General features: G+C 36.2%; 3 protein-coding genes across 3 annotated transcripts; 1 reads left to right on the top strand and 2 right to left on the bottom strand.

Annotated features, from left to right (window-relative positions):
• Positions 1 to 9,242: 9,242 nt before the first annotated feature.
• LOC128186039 (uncharacterized) lies at positions 9,243 to 12,805 on the bottom strand. The gene is made up of 2 exons (XM_052855763.1): positions 12,687 to 12,805; positions 9,243 to 12,050 (listed from the first exon to the last, which is right to left on the bottom strand). Exon 2 carries the CDS (start codon positions 12,028 to 12,030, stop codon positions 9,958 to 9,960), a length of 2,073 nt encoding a protein of 690 aa, XP_052711723.1. The 5' UTR covers positions 12,031 to 12,050; positions 12,687 to 12,805; the 3' UTR covers positions 9,243 to 9,957.
• A 41-nt stretch (positions 12,806 to 12,846) lies between these two features.
• LOC128186041 (uncharacterized) lies at positions 12,847 to 13,632 on the bottom strand. Its single transcript, XM_052855764.1, has one exon. It carries the CDS (start codon positions 13,539 to 13,541, stop codon positions 13,158 to 13,160), a length of 384 nt encoding a protein of 127 aa, XP_052711724.1. The 5' UTR covers positions 13,542 to 13,632; the 3' UTR covers positions 12,847 to 13,157.
• A 1,420-nt stretch (positions 13,633 to 15,052) lies between these two features.
• On the top strand, positions 15,053 to 16,488 carry LOC128184744 (orexin receptor type 2-like). The gene has a single exon (XM_052854320.1). It carries the CDS (start codon positions 15,187 to 15,189, stop codon positions 16,264 to 16,266), a length of 1,080 nt encoding a protein of 359 aa, XP_052710280.1. The 5' UTR covers positions 15,053 to 15,186; the 3' UTR covers positions 16,267 to 16,488.
• The last annotated feature ends 1,271 nt before the right edge of the window (positions 16,489 to 17,759 follow it).

Raw genomic sequence — 17,759 nt, 5'->3', positions numbered from 1 at the left:
TGAATAGATAAATTATTTACCATGACGTCAGCAGTATGAATAAAGGAGGGTTTGGAATAGGACCTTTGATCAAAAGCCTATAGAAAATCTACAGTAATAAAGACCCAGGGTCCTATTTTGCCGCACAGTTCTCTTCATGTGAAATATACAAGATTAGCATAAAAGGAGGGCGTCGCAAAGTAAAGCACCATGGTGTTTGATTCATTGGGCCAAATATAAATAACGCGTATCGACGTCAGGACCGTTTTTTATTCCGTTTCATTTATAGAGTTGGGAGAGAAAAAAATCTAGCCTGTATCGACACCTAATGAAATAAACCATTATTGACGAGAGATTTGGGAACAAGGTTTAGCGGTGACTTTGGCAGGGTTTTTGGCATGGCGACAAGAGCTTCACCCGTAAAGGCTGTAAAGTTTCCATGTACAACTTTGGGTCATACTTTAAGAATTTTTTGCCTTTAGCCATAAAGGTAAAGCTATGTATAATTGTATATAATCAGGTGAAATTGTTTTTTGCTGAGCACCAGGTAAAAAGGTAATTTTCTGGATAGAGTGCATGCCATAATATGAAAAAACTGGTGTCATTATGACATTTTAATTCCACATAATAAAACATGTTAATTATGACATTTGAAATTATAAACGTCATGGAAGGTTGATTTGTGAATCGGACTCATTGCTACAAGTTCAATGATGCACGCATACTTGTGGCTATTTTCAAGGAATATCAGTCCTATCTTTATTCTACAGAGTAAATGGCAGAAAGATATGTTCAATCAACGTTAATTAGTTATCATGCACTGCACTTCATCTACTAATGATTCCCTTTTCTAGCACGGTGCTACTGAGGGCAAATCTGGGACAAGCAAGCCTCGTCGATGACCTGTCCATAGCTTGGTCTGGGTTAACACATAACACACTGGACCTGGGCATTCTTGATACAGACCTGGTACCAGAAATCGCCATTTCGTGGTCAGTCCTTGATTGCTACCACCCCTTCTTGCTTGGTTGGCATGGCATCATTTTGCAAACTGTGTAAGCGACCAAACGAAGTATATATAGCTTTGGCACTTATTAATGTTTTTATTTCGAAAAAGAGTATCGGCCGTTCGCACTTAGTAAGATAAGACTCTTGGCAGTGATGTAGCTCTACAATATATGTCGTACTACAATGGACAGTTGATTGAGAAACAATGTCATCTCTATTTAAATTTTAATGTTTAACCAAATTATGCATAATTCCTTATAAATAGTGTTTATTCAACAAGTGCAGCTCTTGCGTGTTGAATGCAAGTCCCGAGATCTGCTTACCGAGTTGTGCACAATCGTCAGCAATTCTATTTATAGACCAGTGTCGGCCTGAAATGTGCTCACCGCTGTTTCGGTGTGTATGTACTTTGGTTTCGGCTGTTCCACTTTGTATGACCCAGTTTCACGATCAGAAGACAAGCACGGCATACACATACCACGTAAACATCGGGGATTTTGTCATATTTCGTGTGCTCTCATGATCGATTTGAATCAAAATGTAGGATAAAATGGACTTTTTCTATATGAATTTTAAATGTCCATGCGAAATAAATGAATTAATAAGTGGATACCTTTAATTCCGTTTAACGCTTCTTTTGAAAAATTATGGTGGCATAGATCTGCCACCACTTGTCAGATAATTATGTCGACTTGTCATGCAGATCTTGATGTCGACTTGTCAGATAATTATGTTCACTTGTCAGTTCTTTAAGTCGACTTGTCTCTTATTCACGTGTTTAAGAACTCAACACTTTAATCTTTCCACGCCCAATTTGTGCCATCCATTTGAAATAATATTTTCTGACAAGTCGACAAAATCATCTTTTAAGTCGATATAATTATTTGACAAGTCGATATAATTATCTGACAAGTCGACATAATTATTTGACAAGACGACATAACATCTGACAAGACAACATCATTATCTGACAAGTCGACTTAAAATATGAATGATAATTTTCTTTAAACTAGTGGCCATATTATTTTTTCTGTCAGATAATTATGTTAACTTATCAGATCTTTATGTCGACTTGTGAGATGATTATGTAAACTTGTCAGATATTTATGTCGACTTATATGAAATTATGATGATAAGTAAATGGCAGTTAGTGGCACTAACACGCTTTGAAAACAAAATATTGAGTTTATAGTCACTATGGTTATTTTCTGACAAGTCAACATAAAGATCTAACAAGTTGACATAAATGTCTGACAAGTCGACATTATGATATGAGAAGTTAACATAATTATCTGACAAGTGGTGGCAGATCTATGCCACCATTAAAAATAACAAAATAAACAAGTATAAATATCTGGCATCTAGACAAGCCTTTAATAAAAACCATTGACATTATTTAAGGTTATTATGTACAGTATATTAAATCTCCGCACAACTTCATGTAAATATACTTTGATAAAATATCTTTTAGATAATAACTTAATTCCAAACTTTTTAGCAACATCATCTGCGGTTCTCCTAAATTCTTCGTCATCACATGCAGTAGTTGTCTTTCTTCAAAATTAACAAGAGTAAAAGGTACAACAAAAGTAAATTTTATGTGCTTTTCACAAACACAGCTATTCATGACTTTAAAAATTATTTACCTTATTGATAACTTATACAATGGTATAGCAATGAACGAAATTTTAAGCTGTACGTGCTTGTGTGTCAGATAACCATTTCCATGTTGGCTGGCACTCAACATTGCATATAGAAGGTTACGTCACAGATTCTTTTGTCGTCTGCCAAATCTGTTTTTAAGCGCATGCAACATGTCATTAACAATTTTTGCAAAATTTCTCCGTTATTTTGCGAAAAAAAATGAAGACTGAGATTTATTTGTTTTAAGTTAAAACATTAATGAATTCAAATAATATAAAATATTTTTGATGAAGGATTGTATTTGATAGAACCATGTTAATTTAGTGATTCGGTTGTAATTTTTGTATGAATATATGCACTACCCATATGTAATATATCATACAATTAAAAAATCAGGCTTTTTCACAAGTACCCTACCAAATCCAACATAATACATGTATTACCCTCTGCGCCTTTTGACAAAAGTTCTTATTGAAATCACCTACAAAGTAAAGTTGTATGTTGTGAAACATAGAATTTTGACAGAACACCAAACTTGATCGGATTATAAGCAATCATATGATTAAGGCGGCCAGTCGGATCACTGAATCCGGGTCGCCCTCCGATCAGCTCTACATCCGGGCGTTGGCACCTGAGTGGAGTGACAAGGTGTTATGGCTGTATTGGTTAGTTCTACTTACGGGGATTATCCGTTGTCCTGCTGGGAAATAATTAATACATCAATGGGTTTATTCATCACTGACAGAACTTCCAAAGTTGATCTGACACGCGGGGGAGGAGATGAACCGGTAGTTATTAAGGCGACCCACGGCCGCTGACTTCTGACGTCATAAATCCTCTATGTATCTACTGTGATTTACATAGTGCGCAGCATCTTTATAAGCTCAGCGTTAAATACTCATAAAAATGAAGATAACATTCGGTTATTGTCCTAGTTGTATTATCTTTGGGGTAAAAGTTGTTTTTTCTTACTGTTTGTATTTATTGTTATACATTTTTACGTTTTTCGGTATTCATGTATTGGTGCGATTTCACTGGCTTTTAATATATGTTATATTGTACCACAATTTCAATAAATGATATTATAACTACATCTTATCAAATGACCTCCACTCTTTGCCTTCTGGAACCTTTAGATAAACCTGAAAGGTGCTCACCGCTTTATGATGGAATGTCCGGTATTTTGATCGAACACTCCTGTGAAACAGCAGGTGCCCGGTGATCTCGGCATATATAGGACGATTGATATAAAAGATGATGAATAATCAAAAGTAGATAAATACCAAGCGAGATTTCACTCACGTATACATAGTACAAAGCCATTGTACGTGACTGTATAAAAATAAGAAAAGTATTCTACAAGTTTTGCAAGGCCTTATTCTGTTAGATTTACTTTGCATTTCACAAATTAAACTTGAACGTAATGTATTCATCGCTCGGTGTACAGTAATAATACGATTAATCCAGACGGCTTACTTGCAGTTCAGGTGCACTTAACCCTGAAAAAGAATTCAAGGTATGATCGTTGAAACAAAAACTGGCACACGCAGTTTGGCAAGTATTAAAAAAAGAACCAAAATTATATTGTTATTTGTAAATATTTTCAATACAATAATAATAACACCAGTGGGTTTTTTTTTATAATGATAGGGCGACAAAAAAACACTAGTGATTTATATTCGAAGAAACGGTTATATACGGTATAAAAGTAATTGAATATAAACAAAATGAGACACAATTAAATGAAATATTTTAAAAATGACAGAAATACTATAACAAGTGGCTCTATTTTACAATAACAATGTCTTTCTGTATGGTGAAAGTCGACCTCCATAACAGCCGCTTCAAATAAAGTCGTGTCCGCCGCGAAAGTAAAACCTCAAAATAGAAACTTCCTCAAAACAAAAACATCCATTTACATGTCATCTTGCTTCATTTCAACAGTGCATCAGGGAATGAAAGCTGTAGGTATGAATCTAAAAAAGTTAAATATTAATGCGAATTAAACTGCATATATAGTGCCATACTCGTGGTGGCTATTTTCTCTACCGACGGGCATGCATTGTCGGACCAGTAGAAATTAATTGACATTACATGTGTTGAGTAATCTTCAGCCTATTTTAATTTGCCTTATAAAATTTTGAGAAGTTATTCGAAGATTAATTTATGGCATATTAAGACAAGATGTTTAAAAATAACGATTTTGTTAACGAAGTTATAGAATGTATACATACTATTTTTTCAAAAAAACAAATTATAACAACATTTTTGAAAAATCTCAGCAATCGAGCCGTTTTATTTTTCACGTCGCTCTGCATCTGCATCTTGGTCAAAGAAGAAAAATTAATTGTTCAGTTTTAAGGTTTTTTTTTTAAAGAATTTTTTTTGGACGATATCGGTTCATGTACATATTAACAATTGCATTTATCTGGCTACATCCCTTGACACCCCCTCCCAATATTAATAGAGAGGCGTTAATAAATTGAAATGTGGTTAACATCAAATAAAACAAATGTAGACCCCCCCCCCCCCCCACGAATGCCTACTCTGGATATAGGTATTAACAGGACAAACAAACAACTTATATACAATGTTTCTTTAAAATGCTGGGAAAATAATAACATTTAAAAAATCTTTTACGTATTCGTTTGAATACAATGAAGCACGTATATCATTTACTGTATTACAAACGTTTAGTTTGCTTCCTATGACTTTTGTATTTGTAGATAGCATCACAGTTCAACAAATAAACACCCTTTGTTATGACATTTATACCTATAGTGTAAGGAAACACGTTATTTTTTCGCAGTTTTCATAAGAAACAGCGCAATTTCACAAATGTAAACAACACAGTGTAACATTCACAACTCCGAAATAGGTCATATATATTAGATAAACGTGTGCAAAATATTCAACAGCCATTTAAACTTATCTAAGCCGGGAACTGCGTGAATTTGGCGGAGTTCAAGAATGTGTTTACATGTAAAGGTGTAGGCATTCATTAATTAGTGACTTATCTAAAGTTGGGCCCAAGATAAAATATATTTATCATTGATGTCATTGTCTGGTTTCTTTTCCAAGAGAGAGAGAGAGAGAGAGAGAGAGAGAGAGAGAGAGAGAGAGAATGTATGATGTAGATGTGGTTCTTCTTGACCGACGACCTCTCTTCCCTCGGCATTAAAAGAGAGGTACCTTACTCCTCCAATTCAGCTCCACCCTCACCCCTACCCCTTAAGGCTTTTCGAAAAAGAGGGGGGAAATACCGACGCTCATTAACAAGCAACCGTCCTATGCACACCCAAACTCACTGGACAACGTGCTCGACTTCGTGTAAATCGGTGAAGGTCATACATCCACACCTTAAAATGACCTTACAACACGCTGGTATTTGTTTACCCCCTAATCCCCATAAACACGCACCCTCAGAAGCTACCTCACTTATATTGCTTAAGAATCGTTCAAAAATTGTACTATTCACCTGCGTATTTTAAGTTCAGAAGGACAATGAAAACTTTGACGAATTGTGAAATACATGTATCAGATTTCATTACTGTGGTAGTACAATATATAGACCAATAATAATCTGACAATTAGGCGATTATAATCAAGTACATGTCTATCTTCTGTCCACCAAAGTATTACCTCAAGTCTCGCGACATGTAGTATAAGAATTTCCTTAACTTTATATACCTTATTTTGATTATCTTCTTAAACTAAATTAATTATCAAATTAACTTACATGTATATTGTATAATCAATAAGCTTACTTTGATAGTCACTATCTAGAAAATAGGACATAAGATGAAGCGGTTTGTGATCATCCGAGTATTACATGTTGATTTTCGAAGTGGAAAGATTTAACAATATCCCGAAAAGGATCGTTTATATATATTTACATGTACCAAATATATGTTCTATCGATAGTAATTTTAAAAATATGGGCTGCACACTTTTTTAAGTTTTGCATGCATGTGCCTGAAATAAAATTGTAATGTGATCAATGTTTTGTATGTATGCATTATACCCTGATTTATTATATATTTGGCTTAATATTGTAATCCCGTATTTGTCAGCTCTGGAAGGAAAAAATCTATGTTGTGTTCTGTTATGTTCCAATGAATCAGGATGTATAAGAAGGATATTAAAGAAGGAAATGAAAATTGGTTGCTAACTTTAATTAGTTTGCATTTGTTTTCCACTGTTAGGATATATTTTCCTGACTTTCCCGTTATTTCATAAATCCCGTTGCACGACGTTCTTTTCACTGATTTTAAACTCGTGTTTTGTTGATGTTTACAATCTGTGGTAGCCCTGACCAGCGGCCACAAAACGTGATCTAGGTCAACCCAGAATTCGGTCAGGACCTACGTCCAAAGCTTTACAAACCGATCGATTGTAAGTCTTGTTTTTCTGTAACACCAGATTGTACAATGCATTACTCGGCGTATGATAATAAACAACAAACAGTGTGCATTATTTGTGAAGCTTACGTATTTGAACTGCTTTTAAAAAATACAAAAGTTGATAAGAAGATCGTCTATAAATATATATATTTACTGAATTCTATCAAATTATCTTGCCCTAATGTCGCAAGCATTTCTCATTTTTACAAGCACGTGTAATTAAACAAATTCCATTCAGGTTGACCGTTCACAGTGGACAATATCTATAAACAGAATGATATTGACAGTACAATACACCGACCCCGGGGTTTGTTAATATATGTACACTCAATTTCATAAGCAACAAATAACTCAGTGGACACAGAGAAGGGGATGGCCGCTTATCTTTGACTGGGCAGAGAAGAAACAGGATTTTCCGCATCAGTGCACAGATAATGCTGCCTGGTATTCGTCCCGGGATGATCTAGTGGTCAGTTGAGGAAAAAGTACATGTAAATATTTTGATGGCACTGGGAAATTCGGACAAGGTCACGGGATAGGTCGCTCCCCCCCCCCCCCGCCCTGCGCCCAACATCACGTATCGACTGGTTAAGGGAAGATAAAAACCAAATGGGAATAATACTTGGGCACTGAATTGTCTATCAACTTAGCTTTAAAACATAGCTGCATGGTATTGCATAGAGCACTATCGTATAATGATTTAACAGGTCTCCATCCAACACTGTAAAGCGACGTCTTCAACTAAGCCAAAAGTTGTTACTTGTTCTTTGGTAACTTAAAATACGACAACCCCAAACCCCTTTATACGGATAAACAATCCTGCAGACCGATCCAATTATCTAGGTTTACACTCGTGTAATGTATTTTTCGTTGAAGTTCTATACGTTATTCTTGTAGTTATTGAAAGTCATTTATATCATTTTTCATATATAAGTTATAACGGACAGACAGGACACGGGGGTACCTGCTGTTACATGGGAGTGTTCGATCAAAATACCGGACATTCCATGAAAAAAAACGGTGTGAGCACCTTTCAGGTTTATCTGTCTATGAGTTCATACGAGCGAAGATGGTAGTCAGTGAAATTTGTAATGACATGTAAAAGGGTTTAGACACACGTTGTTTTTCAAATAAGAAACAAACAAATGCAAAGAGCAAACAAGGAAAATTTCTCTTTCTCTATTTATAATTGAAGCCGAAACTAGGGTAACATTTTGAGGATATCTTCATTTTCACAACCTTGAAACGGAAAGTAAGAAGATGATACATGCAAATCACAGCAGATACTTTGAGGTTTTATGACGTCAGAAAGTCAGCCGCCATGGGTCGTCATAACTACCGGTTCATCGTCTTCCCTGCGTGTCAGAACGACTTTGGAAGTTCTGTTGGGAATGAATAAACTCACTTGATATATAAAGTATTTCTCAACAGGACACGGGATAATCCCCGTATATAGGACCAACCAATACAGCCATAACGCCTTGTCACTCCACTCAGGTGCCAACGCCCGGATGTAGAGCTGATCGGTGACGCCCCGCGGATTCAGTGATCCGACTGGCCGCCTTAATCACCTGATCGCACGTAACCCGACCTGTTGTGTTTGTCAACACCGAGACATAAATATTATGAATATTAATCTCTTTTTTTGGCAAAAGAGTCGCACTTTAGTTGCAGGTATTAGGTTAGGGCTGGTTTGGTGTGTGGCCCGAACAGGCGATATGTAAATGAGGCAGAGTGGCTGGTGTTGACAAATGTAAGATTACTGATGTACAGTACTTATAGTTAAAGCATGCGACAAAGTTATATTTGTAAAACATTTACTTCACAGTTTCTTGAACAGAGTATAAGGTCTAAATTGATAAGGTATATAGAGACAAATTGTATAACACAAAAATAATTGCGTTCAATTCTTTTAATGAAACTACTGTATTACCTGAACATAATTTAGAAAAGTAAATAAGTCTAAATGCAATGTTCTGCATTTGTTTACGTAAAAAAAATCCAGCTTTTCAAAATAAAATGCAAAAACTTGATAAATTTTATTGGTGACTTTATTACTGATATTTAAAAAAAAAGCCAAATAAAATAGTGAAATGGTCTATTTATTGACTGACAAAAATATGACATTCATGCAGGTAAAAAAATTATTCGAATGGCCGTCTACATCACCTGTGGTCTGAACTCTGTTGTAAGTCCACACTGAAATAATAGATTAAAACTGGTTTAAACATAGACATCGGCAGATTGACTTAACTTGATTAAAAACACCGAAAGGATTAACGAATTATCATTATGATATAAAGAAATTTACTGTGCAAACTCTATTAAAAAAAATATGTTTAGGATATACATCCAAAATATTCTTAATAGGTCCTTTTTAAAATATCAAATCTGAATTTCACATTTAATAATTTAAGCTTAAACCATTGCTTGGTTAAAACAGAAACTTACAGGATTATATATTTTGATTTGTGAAATTTATTCGAATTCCAATTAATTAAAAAAAAAACCAAAAATAAACCAAAAAACAAACAAAGGTTACTGGAACACTGATTTTTTTTAAATTTAACATCAAATGATCGAAAAACAAGATTGTGGAACTGTCGGTCAACTTATCAATTAATGCACTATTATCTGACATGCTTACTGATAGAAAATTAGTAATCAAAGTGAGATAACTCTTATCAACGTTACAAAAATTGGAGCTATATAAACATGTAGGAAATATCATGAAAGGCTATCATGTTTTCTTTTCACCCTGTTACGTGCTCTCCCAGAGTTATCTACACAGATGCGCTCAAATACATGTATTTCAATATTACACACTAATTTGATGGGCTCATTCCATGTCAGTCTCTGCGTATAACTGCACGTCATGATTTTTCCGTTTCGTTCAAAGTTGAAACACGCAAATTTACTTCTTTCAACTTTGTTTACAGCCCATTTCACCGTCATCATCATCATCATTTTCTTCCTCTATAAACTCAAACTCGTGTGGATGGGTTGTTGTTGAATAACAAGATTTACAAAGATCAAAATCTGGGCAGGTTTTACAATGATATCGTTCTCCCCAGATCCTATCATCACATTCATCGCATACAAAATCTTCATACATACTAAAAGTATCATCACCCGAGTCCGTCTCCGCATTTTCATCACCACAGCTAGACCTTAACTCTCCGAAATCGTCTATCCCCATACGAAACAGAAGATTGAGTCTTTCCGTCAGTTTGTATTCCTCGTTATATCCATACTCCTTCAGGTTTTCCGTTTCCAGCACTTCAAGGTTGGTTATGATTTCCACCATGTTTCCCCAGTTCATCACAGTGTTCGCCAAAGAAGCTAGACCGTCCAGAAGTTGAGTCTTCGAGGCAATCAGAAGTTGTTTGGGGTCTGCCCTGCTGCAGATGTAATGCCTTGTTATATTATCCGGCCGATGCTTCAATGAAGCATTTATATACTGCAATATAATTTCTGTCATATCTTTGTTGAAGGATTGTTCGAGCTCCGACCTCAAAGAATTCATTGCCTCCGCGCTAAGCCCATATTTTGTCGACTCCTCGTTTTCGTTTTGCTTTTTCACACAACCTGAAACCATAGCCTCGATCACGTACTTTAACGCCATGATACAAGTTTTCCGGAGCTTTCTTCCGAGAGATGTCCGACTTTTATGTGGTGGTAGGAACAGCAATACATCGTTCTCTATCCACACCACCTCGGATCTGAAAATGGCCGTCTGAACCCGCATGCCAGCGTAGAAAAGTAACGATTGATCAATGTCCCTAAATAAGTTGTTCTGAGGTAGAATATAATGGGGACAGTTCCTTGTGAAAAGGTTATACTGTAATCTTTGCAAAAGACCTGTAACTCTTGCTACTATTTTCTCGTCTGTCCATTCCTGTAGTGGCACATTCTCGCATTCCCAAAGAAACACGTTTTTAAGATGATACGACTGCAGAGCTTTACCTATTGGAGGACAGAAAAACTGTCTCCAGATTGCCTTAAATAACAGGTAACATTTTCTTTGAGCTTCCGTTAAATTAAGCATCAGTTCGCGTTCGACAAGACAAAATGACAGCCTCCATTCCAGTTGGGTCTTCGAGTCTTGTGGATATTTTGGAACAAGCAGGCAGCCCATTGTTGTTAACTGTTTCACAAACTCTAACGACGGGAAACCGGACAGACGATTTCTGTGTAGAAACTCGTCTGCTATAGAAGGCCATTCAGAGCACTGTACAGCCAAAGAACAATCATACTGTATGGACATCTCTTTGTCTGCAAAAAGCACGGTTGTCTTCACAGCGGGTCCCTCTTGTGTAACGATGAAAAATTCGTGAAGGGCATCATCCTTGTCGAAATCATCTTCTTCGTCCAATTCGTTGTCAAAGAGTTTATCCACGTCTTTGCAGTAAGCTGTATAATGAAGATTCTCCACACTACATCGCAAACAAAGCATCAAAAAGAACTCATCAGTGAAGGCAACTGGTGACAGGAAGAACTCGTTAATAGAGCCATCTTGGTTGGAAACGATGTTACTTAATCCACACCAATGTTCACTGTTGTCTTTCATGTGGACTTTTAACAAAACGAACCCGGGGTTTCCGGTGCAGTGCTGCATTTCCAACCACGTTCTACCTTCGTCAGAATTCTTAGCTTCCGTTGCTATTGTCGTCTGCAAAATGGCTGTAAGATCAAATTCTTCGTTTTCATTGCCTTCTGTAACTTCACTTATTGAGAGACCCTCGCTGGTGCTTCCTATGAATTCAACATGTAATTCCGAAAAGCAGGGATGGACCTGTACTTTAAATGGAAAGTCGTAGAACATCCAACCCTTTGATTGTGTTACTACAGTTTTAATGTGTCCTTTTAATCTTTCGAATTTTGCAGGTGGTACTGCAAGATTTGATAAATCTTCTAAAAGAACTCTATTTATTCTTGATGCAATTATTTTCTGGAAATAATGGGTTGTTGTGGCCCCGCAGAATTTGATATCCATTGTCTACCAGCGCAAGATGTCTACAACATAAAATGAAATGTCCCATTTGGTGTAAATACTCATTAAACATAATTCAAAACAGATTTTCCTTGCTTGTCTTTGTCCATTTCAGTTTTTTGAATTTGAATCTCTATATTTCTGTCTTTTAAATATTTACCATATCTAATCTTATTTATTTGTAATGAGTAACAAAAATCTGAACTTTAGATGTCGAATCATAGCCGATATACACAGCTTGATATACCATGATAATCCTTAATGATACTTGTTTGTCAATACACACCAGACACTGTTACACTAATTAACATGTAAATTACTAAGATTTAGTTTACCGGTACATAGAGAGGTGTAGGCCAAATATAACAAAGAGTTGATTTTAAGTTAATTCATGGGTTAATACGATGTATATTCGTATACATGTTTACAAAGTTGATAGACATTTGATTTCTAAAACGTCAATCATACACCCTTGAACGTTGTACTTTCAATACATAGGCCTATATAATGGCCAATGTATAATTAAGAAAACCTTCAATGTTGCGTAAATTAACCATAATTTTTCTACTTTCACTTTAGTTTTTTTTGTTATACAGTGTATTGTATAAGAAAATACATTGATCAGTTTGTAACTGATATGAAAGATAGAATTTACTTACCGATTCTTGGAAAACCTATCCGGGTTAAAAAAAAATTCTACTTTGCATCCAGGTGTCAGAGACCGGAAAAAAACCTTGATAAACGATTATTATAAAAATGCACAACCACAGTTATCCCTCTTTTTAAACTCTTTTATATGTCTGGGGGAAAAATCAAAAATTGAAAAAGTGTTTTTATTTAAATTTATAAATTTGAAAAATAATAACAACAACTAAATTAACAACTTTCAGAAGACTGATGTACAAAATAAAAGAATAAAACAACCGAAACTCAGTTTTTCATTAGAATCAACGCGGTTCAACGGGTCTTCTTTCATGATCCCTTCTTGTGGTCAGGTGTATACTATGTTCATGTAGGTATCCACTGAAATGGTCTTTTGGAGACCTGCTCGAGTAACACCCAAACTTGCAGCGCGACATGTTTCTCTCAGTGTTACACTGGGTACACGCAAATGGTTGTTTCCCTGTCTCTCAAAGAATATTCCACTTTCCAGATTTCCAGTAATGTCCGAGTACCTTATGGGCCGTCCTTCGGATCTGCGCGTCCTTATCCCTGTTAAAGATCTCAAGCATTTCCACGACCTGGAACTCCAGATGAGCCGGGGACCCGTCACACAGGGTATGAAGCACCTGCTTCCTGACCAAAACGTCTTCATCGTCCGCCATTTCTATCACTCGCGCCCAGAAGTCGCTCAAATCTTTCTTCACACGACACGGGCACATTTCTACAAGAGCTGTCTTACGAACACGCGCGTTTTCGTGCTTCGTCAGTTCAATTATGACGTCTATATCCGTAGTTTCTTTGCACAAACGCAGAGCTGTGCTGAGAGGAAGTTCAGACGGCGAAATTTCCATTCTGTCCAAATAAGAAATATGAGTTTATACTAATAATTAACTGGATGATGATTTCAGTACGGCTACTCTGCCGTTTTGTGACCTATTCTGTTACAAACTCGCTTTTTAAAGGCTATTCTTTGATTTCACAACGAACGGAAAATGCAGTACACCAATTTCGAGCCATTGTGCAATAATTCACATAAAATTAATTAGAGTTATCTTTCCTTGCTTGACGATACCTGCACTCTCATGCCAATAGTTTTTATGATATATTCAATGAAAACAAATCTGATATTTTAAAGATGTTCTGATGTCATTTTCATCATATTTTTAGATCATTTTCTGAAAACTCATTGGAAAAATTTCACGCAATATATTATCCTTTGCAGTTTGCTAGGCAGAAAATCTTGCTTTGGATTTTTTTGCATTACATTTCAGATATAGAGGGTTGGGAAAATATTTTCTTTATTCAATTTATTTCCAAAAATAAATATAACAACTCCGTATTTGTATTATCATTAGGAGAGGAACTTGTAAGTTGTAAGAACTTGTTTCCGATCCTTTTGTGTTACTTACACAATAAAATATGTTCAAATCAACAACTCCGTATTTATCTATATCTTTTATAAACCAGTCGAGAAAATACTTTCGGACAATATTCAATAAAAATTGCTGATTTACTTTGAAAAAAAGAGGGGGGGAGGGGGACATAATTTTGGCACGCGAGTAAATTTACTTCTACCTTTGAAATTTTGAATATTGTCTTCCTCTTTTGTAGAAAATGATAATAACACAAAATTCAACGTATTTTTTTTTAAAACAAAGTATGGTATGGATTTCTCTGTTTAAAAAAAAATTCGCTCGTGCTTTGCAATAACACTGAATCATATCCTAGTGTCAATAATTATAAATGGTCATCAAGTGGGCAGATATACATGTATATATGAACTCGTGAAATGATTTTGATATTCAACGGATATATCTTTATACATCTGGTGTACCACTAAATTAGCCGTGTTCTTGATATTAATTCAGTTACCGACACATTGAGAGACGAGTTCCGTTATAATGATGTAACAGTGTATTCACTTTCATGTACGGTACTATAGTAATCGTGTGATTTTAAAAGTTTAGAGTATTTTTAGCAATGAGTGATCATGATTACTTTCTTCAAGATAACCGTACAATGATTATCACATAATGTCAAGGTATTATATTTGAATAACGAATATTGAATTGATATCGATCCCAAATAGCTGAACACACAAAAATAACAGGAAGAGTTCATGCGCAAAGAAAGCACAGAGCCACAGAATAGGGGCTATGCAACGAAGGTCCAAAGCACAGGAATGACCTAATAGCACTTAGTATAATAATCATTATAATTATATGTTCGCCTCCACTTGACTGCGAAGCATTCAAAAATCGTGTCATAATGCCTCAGTATATGTTAAGAAAAAATGTAACTTGCGTAATGTTAAGTAAATATTAAAGTCCTTCAGTTTCCGGAGATGGTTTTCTGAACGCGTGAAGCTGGCTCACGCTTGCTCCTTAATAAAGAAAGTTCCGGTGGTGAATCCTCATCGTCAGAGATCCCGTTCAGCGACATCACACGATCAAATTTTTCTTTGATTCAAATTAAAAATTTTTTTTAAAAAGAATTATGTCGGAGTGCTTTTCGTGGATTAAAACTAAATACGGCTTGAACGCGAATTCCACGATGTCGGATGTGAATTTGGCATTCAGGGACTGGAATATGGGTGCGCTAGTTCTCATCAGTGTCATCATTTTGCCTGGCATTCTGGGAAACTCTCTGGTGATGGCGATTTTTTACAGGGAGTTCAAGAAGTCAGCGTATAGAACGTTTGTCCTGTGGCTCGCAGTGTTAGATCTCGCCGGGTGTCTTCTAGTAATGCCGTACCTCTTGGTCAATATCGTGACCCCAGTATCCATGGACAACGAGGTCGTCTGTAAAGTGGGAAGATTTTTATCCTACGTCATCATGATGACGTCACATTTTATTCTGGTCGTTATTGCGGTGGACAGGTATCGTAAAATTTGTAAGCCACATTCTTTTCAAATTGCGCAATCGAAGACATCACGCTGTTGTTTGGGAATGTTGATTTTCTCATTAATTCTTTCCATTCCCGCGGTTATTCTGTATGGGAACAGTAGTCTGGATATAGGGATTCCGGGATTAAAGGCCACTCGGTGTTTCACGGCGGATAAATACAAGGATTCTCCCGGGCATCTCATTTACTACATCGTCATCAACGTTGTAGGGGCCATGGTTACTCTGCTAATTTCTGTGCTTTATTTTCAAGTCATTCGAAAGATCAGAAAACAGTTTCAAGAAAACGAGAGGACGCTTCATCCCAGCGTTCCAAAACTGCAACACAGCGGAAGTAATTGGGAGAAAAAAATAAACCGGAAGTTGGTCAAAACGACGGTGACGTTGTTGGCGGTAACCGTTGTATTCGTGCTGACTGTATTCCCTCATACTCTGTTAGCCCTGGTTGATTACTCGGTGGGGAGTTTCTTCTGTCGTTTGAGCTTCGCTGAAGGAGTAGCTTACAATACGGCGATGTATTTCTTTTTGCTGAACAGCGTTTTGAACAGCGTAATTTACGGGTTCACGGACAAAAGGTTCAAGAGGAGATTTTTGTTGTTGTTCAAGAGACAACAGTTCAATGTGAACAACCAGGAAACAACAGATGGAACGTCCTCAAACAACGTAATATAGAATATGTAAATTCTGGTCTAATATCTGGTGCCACATTTTGTAAATGAGAACTGGTTAAAAGGGAGGACCAAACCCATTCAAAAGCGATCATTCTTCTTTGCGTGCGGGAGATACAAGCATGCAATAAATAAAATTTCAGTACGATGATAAAAATTAAGCCTTATCATTGCTCCAATACTTGTAAGCCTGAAAACTATTGAAAATAAAAACTCAAAAGCTTTAGTTTTACAGTTACGATATGATTTAGTCTTTAAGTTAATTATCCACCCAAGCTCTACTCTCTCTAAAAATTACGATTTTTGCCAAAAATCCACGGGGTAAATGTACTTGCCGCTTGATAAACAAATAAAATCAACAATTGGATTTGATTTCCCACGATGTCAATTATATATATTGCATAACCCTGATATAGATCTGCGGTGTATTTTGATCTCTGTAATAAAATACCCCCGTTTCTGAGAAATCATCATTTCCTCTGGACGCCGTCTCGCGCTGAATTCGGATATGTGTCATGGGAACTGAATTCCTGCTTGTTGTATAGATATATATACACGTAGATCCCCCGGTCACGCCGCCTTTGTAATTCATCTCGAGTTTTTACTTTTTCGTCGAAATAGATATATATACTGTGCATGTATGGATTACATGTTGATATCTAATGCGATACATTCCTTTACATTAATTACGGACGTGTATACAGATGATGAAAAGCTAGCATCGTTGATAACCGCAAAGCGGTCAACGTATTGTATTTGATGTTCAAACGGACGTATATTTCATCAAGATAATCAGAAAAATTTTCAAAGATTCGATGGAGTCATTCTTTGATTTTTGACCGAAAGAACAAGGCATGGCGTCGCGATTAAGGGGTAAATCACCCCTCCCATCTATGTGTCAGTAGAAAATGACGCCGCGCACCGGGTGCACGGCGTTTGATGGGCTCGCTACGGGTCCTAATCGATTTCTGATAATATCGTCAAAGAAAGTCGAACTCCGATATTAACGATAGCGCCTCCTATGCAGACGACAGCTACAGCAGACTTCACAGAGAGGAAAGTAAATGTGATAGTCTTGTTTTCCGCTGATGGGAAAATTAACTGCAATATCGGACAACTAAATGAAAACACCCCTGTCTTGATAAAATTGTTCTAGATTTACTCCTTGGAATTAAGGTTTGATTAAATCTAGCATCCACATTAATTTTTTTTATCGAGGACTCAAGAATGCAGAGGTATCGTGTTTTCGTGCATATCTGAGTGCAATTCGGAATTTTTCCAAACTACACCCCAAAAATTAGAACTTTTTTAGCCACAGAATAGTTAATTTACAGTGTATTTGTATTTGTTATATAGAATTTAGGGACTTCAAAAAATCCAGAACTGTTTTTAACAATTGTGGTTTAAAAAAGAGAGCTTTTGAATTATTAATTCTGGAACATTTTTTTATGCATTCCAACACGTGTCAAAACATATTGTGACAGCTGATGGGATGTT

This window comes from Crassostrea angulata, chromosome 5 (genome assembly GCF_025612915.1).
Source record: "Crassostrea angulata isolate pt1a10 chromosome 5, ASM2561291v2, whole genome shotgun sequence".
In the NCBI taxonomy this organism is placed as follows: Eukaryota; Metazoa; Mollusca; class Bivalvia; order Ostreida; family Ostreidae; genus Magallana; species Magallana angulata.
Note: the sequence above shows the minus strand (reverse complement) of the source record. Positions and strands in the feature narration are given on the sequence as shown.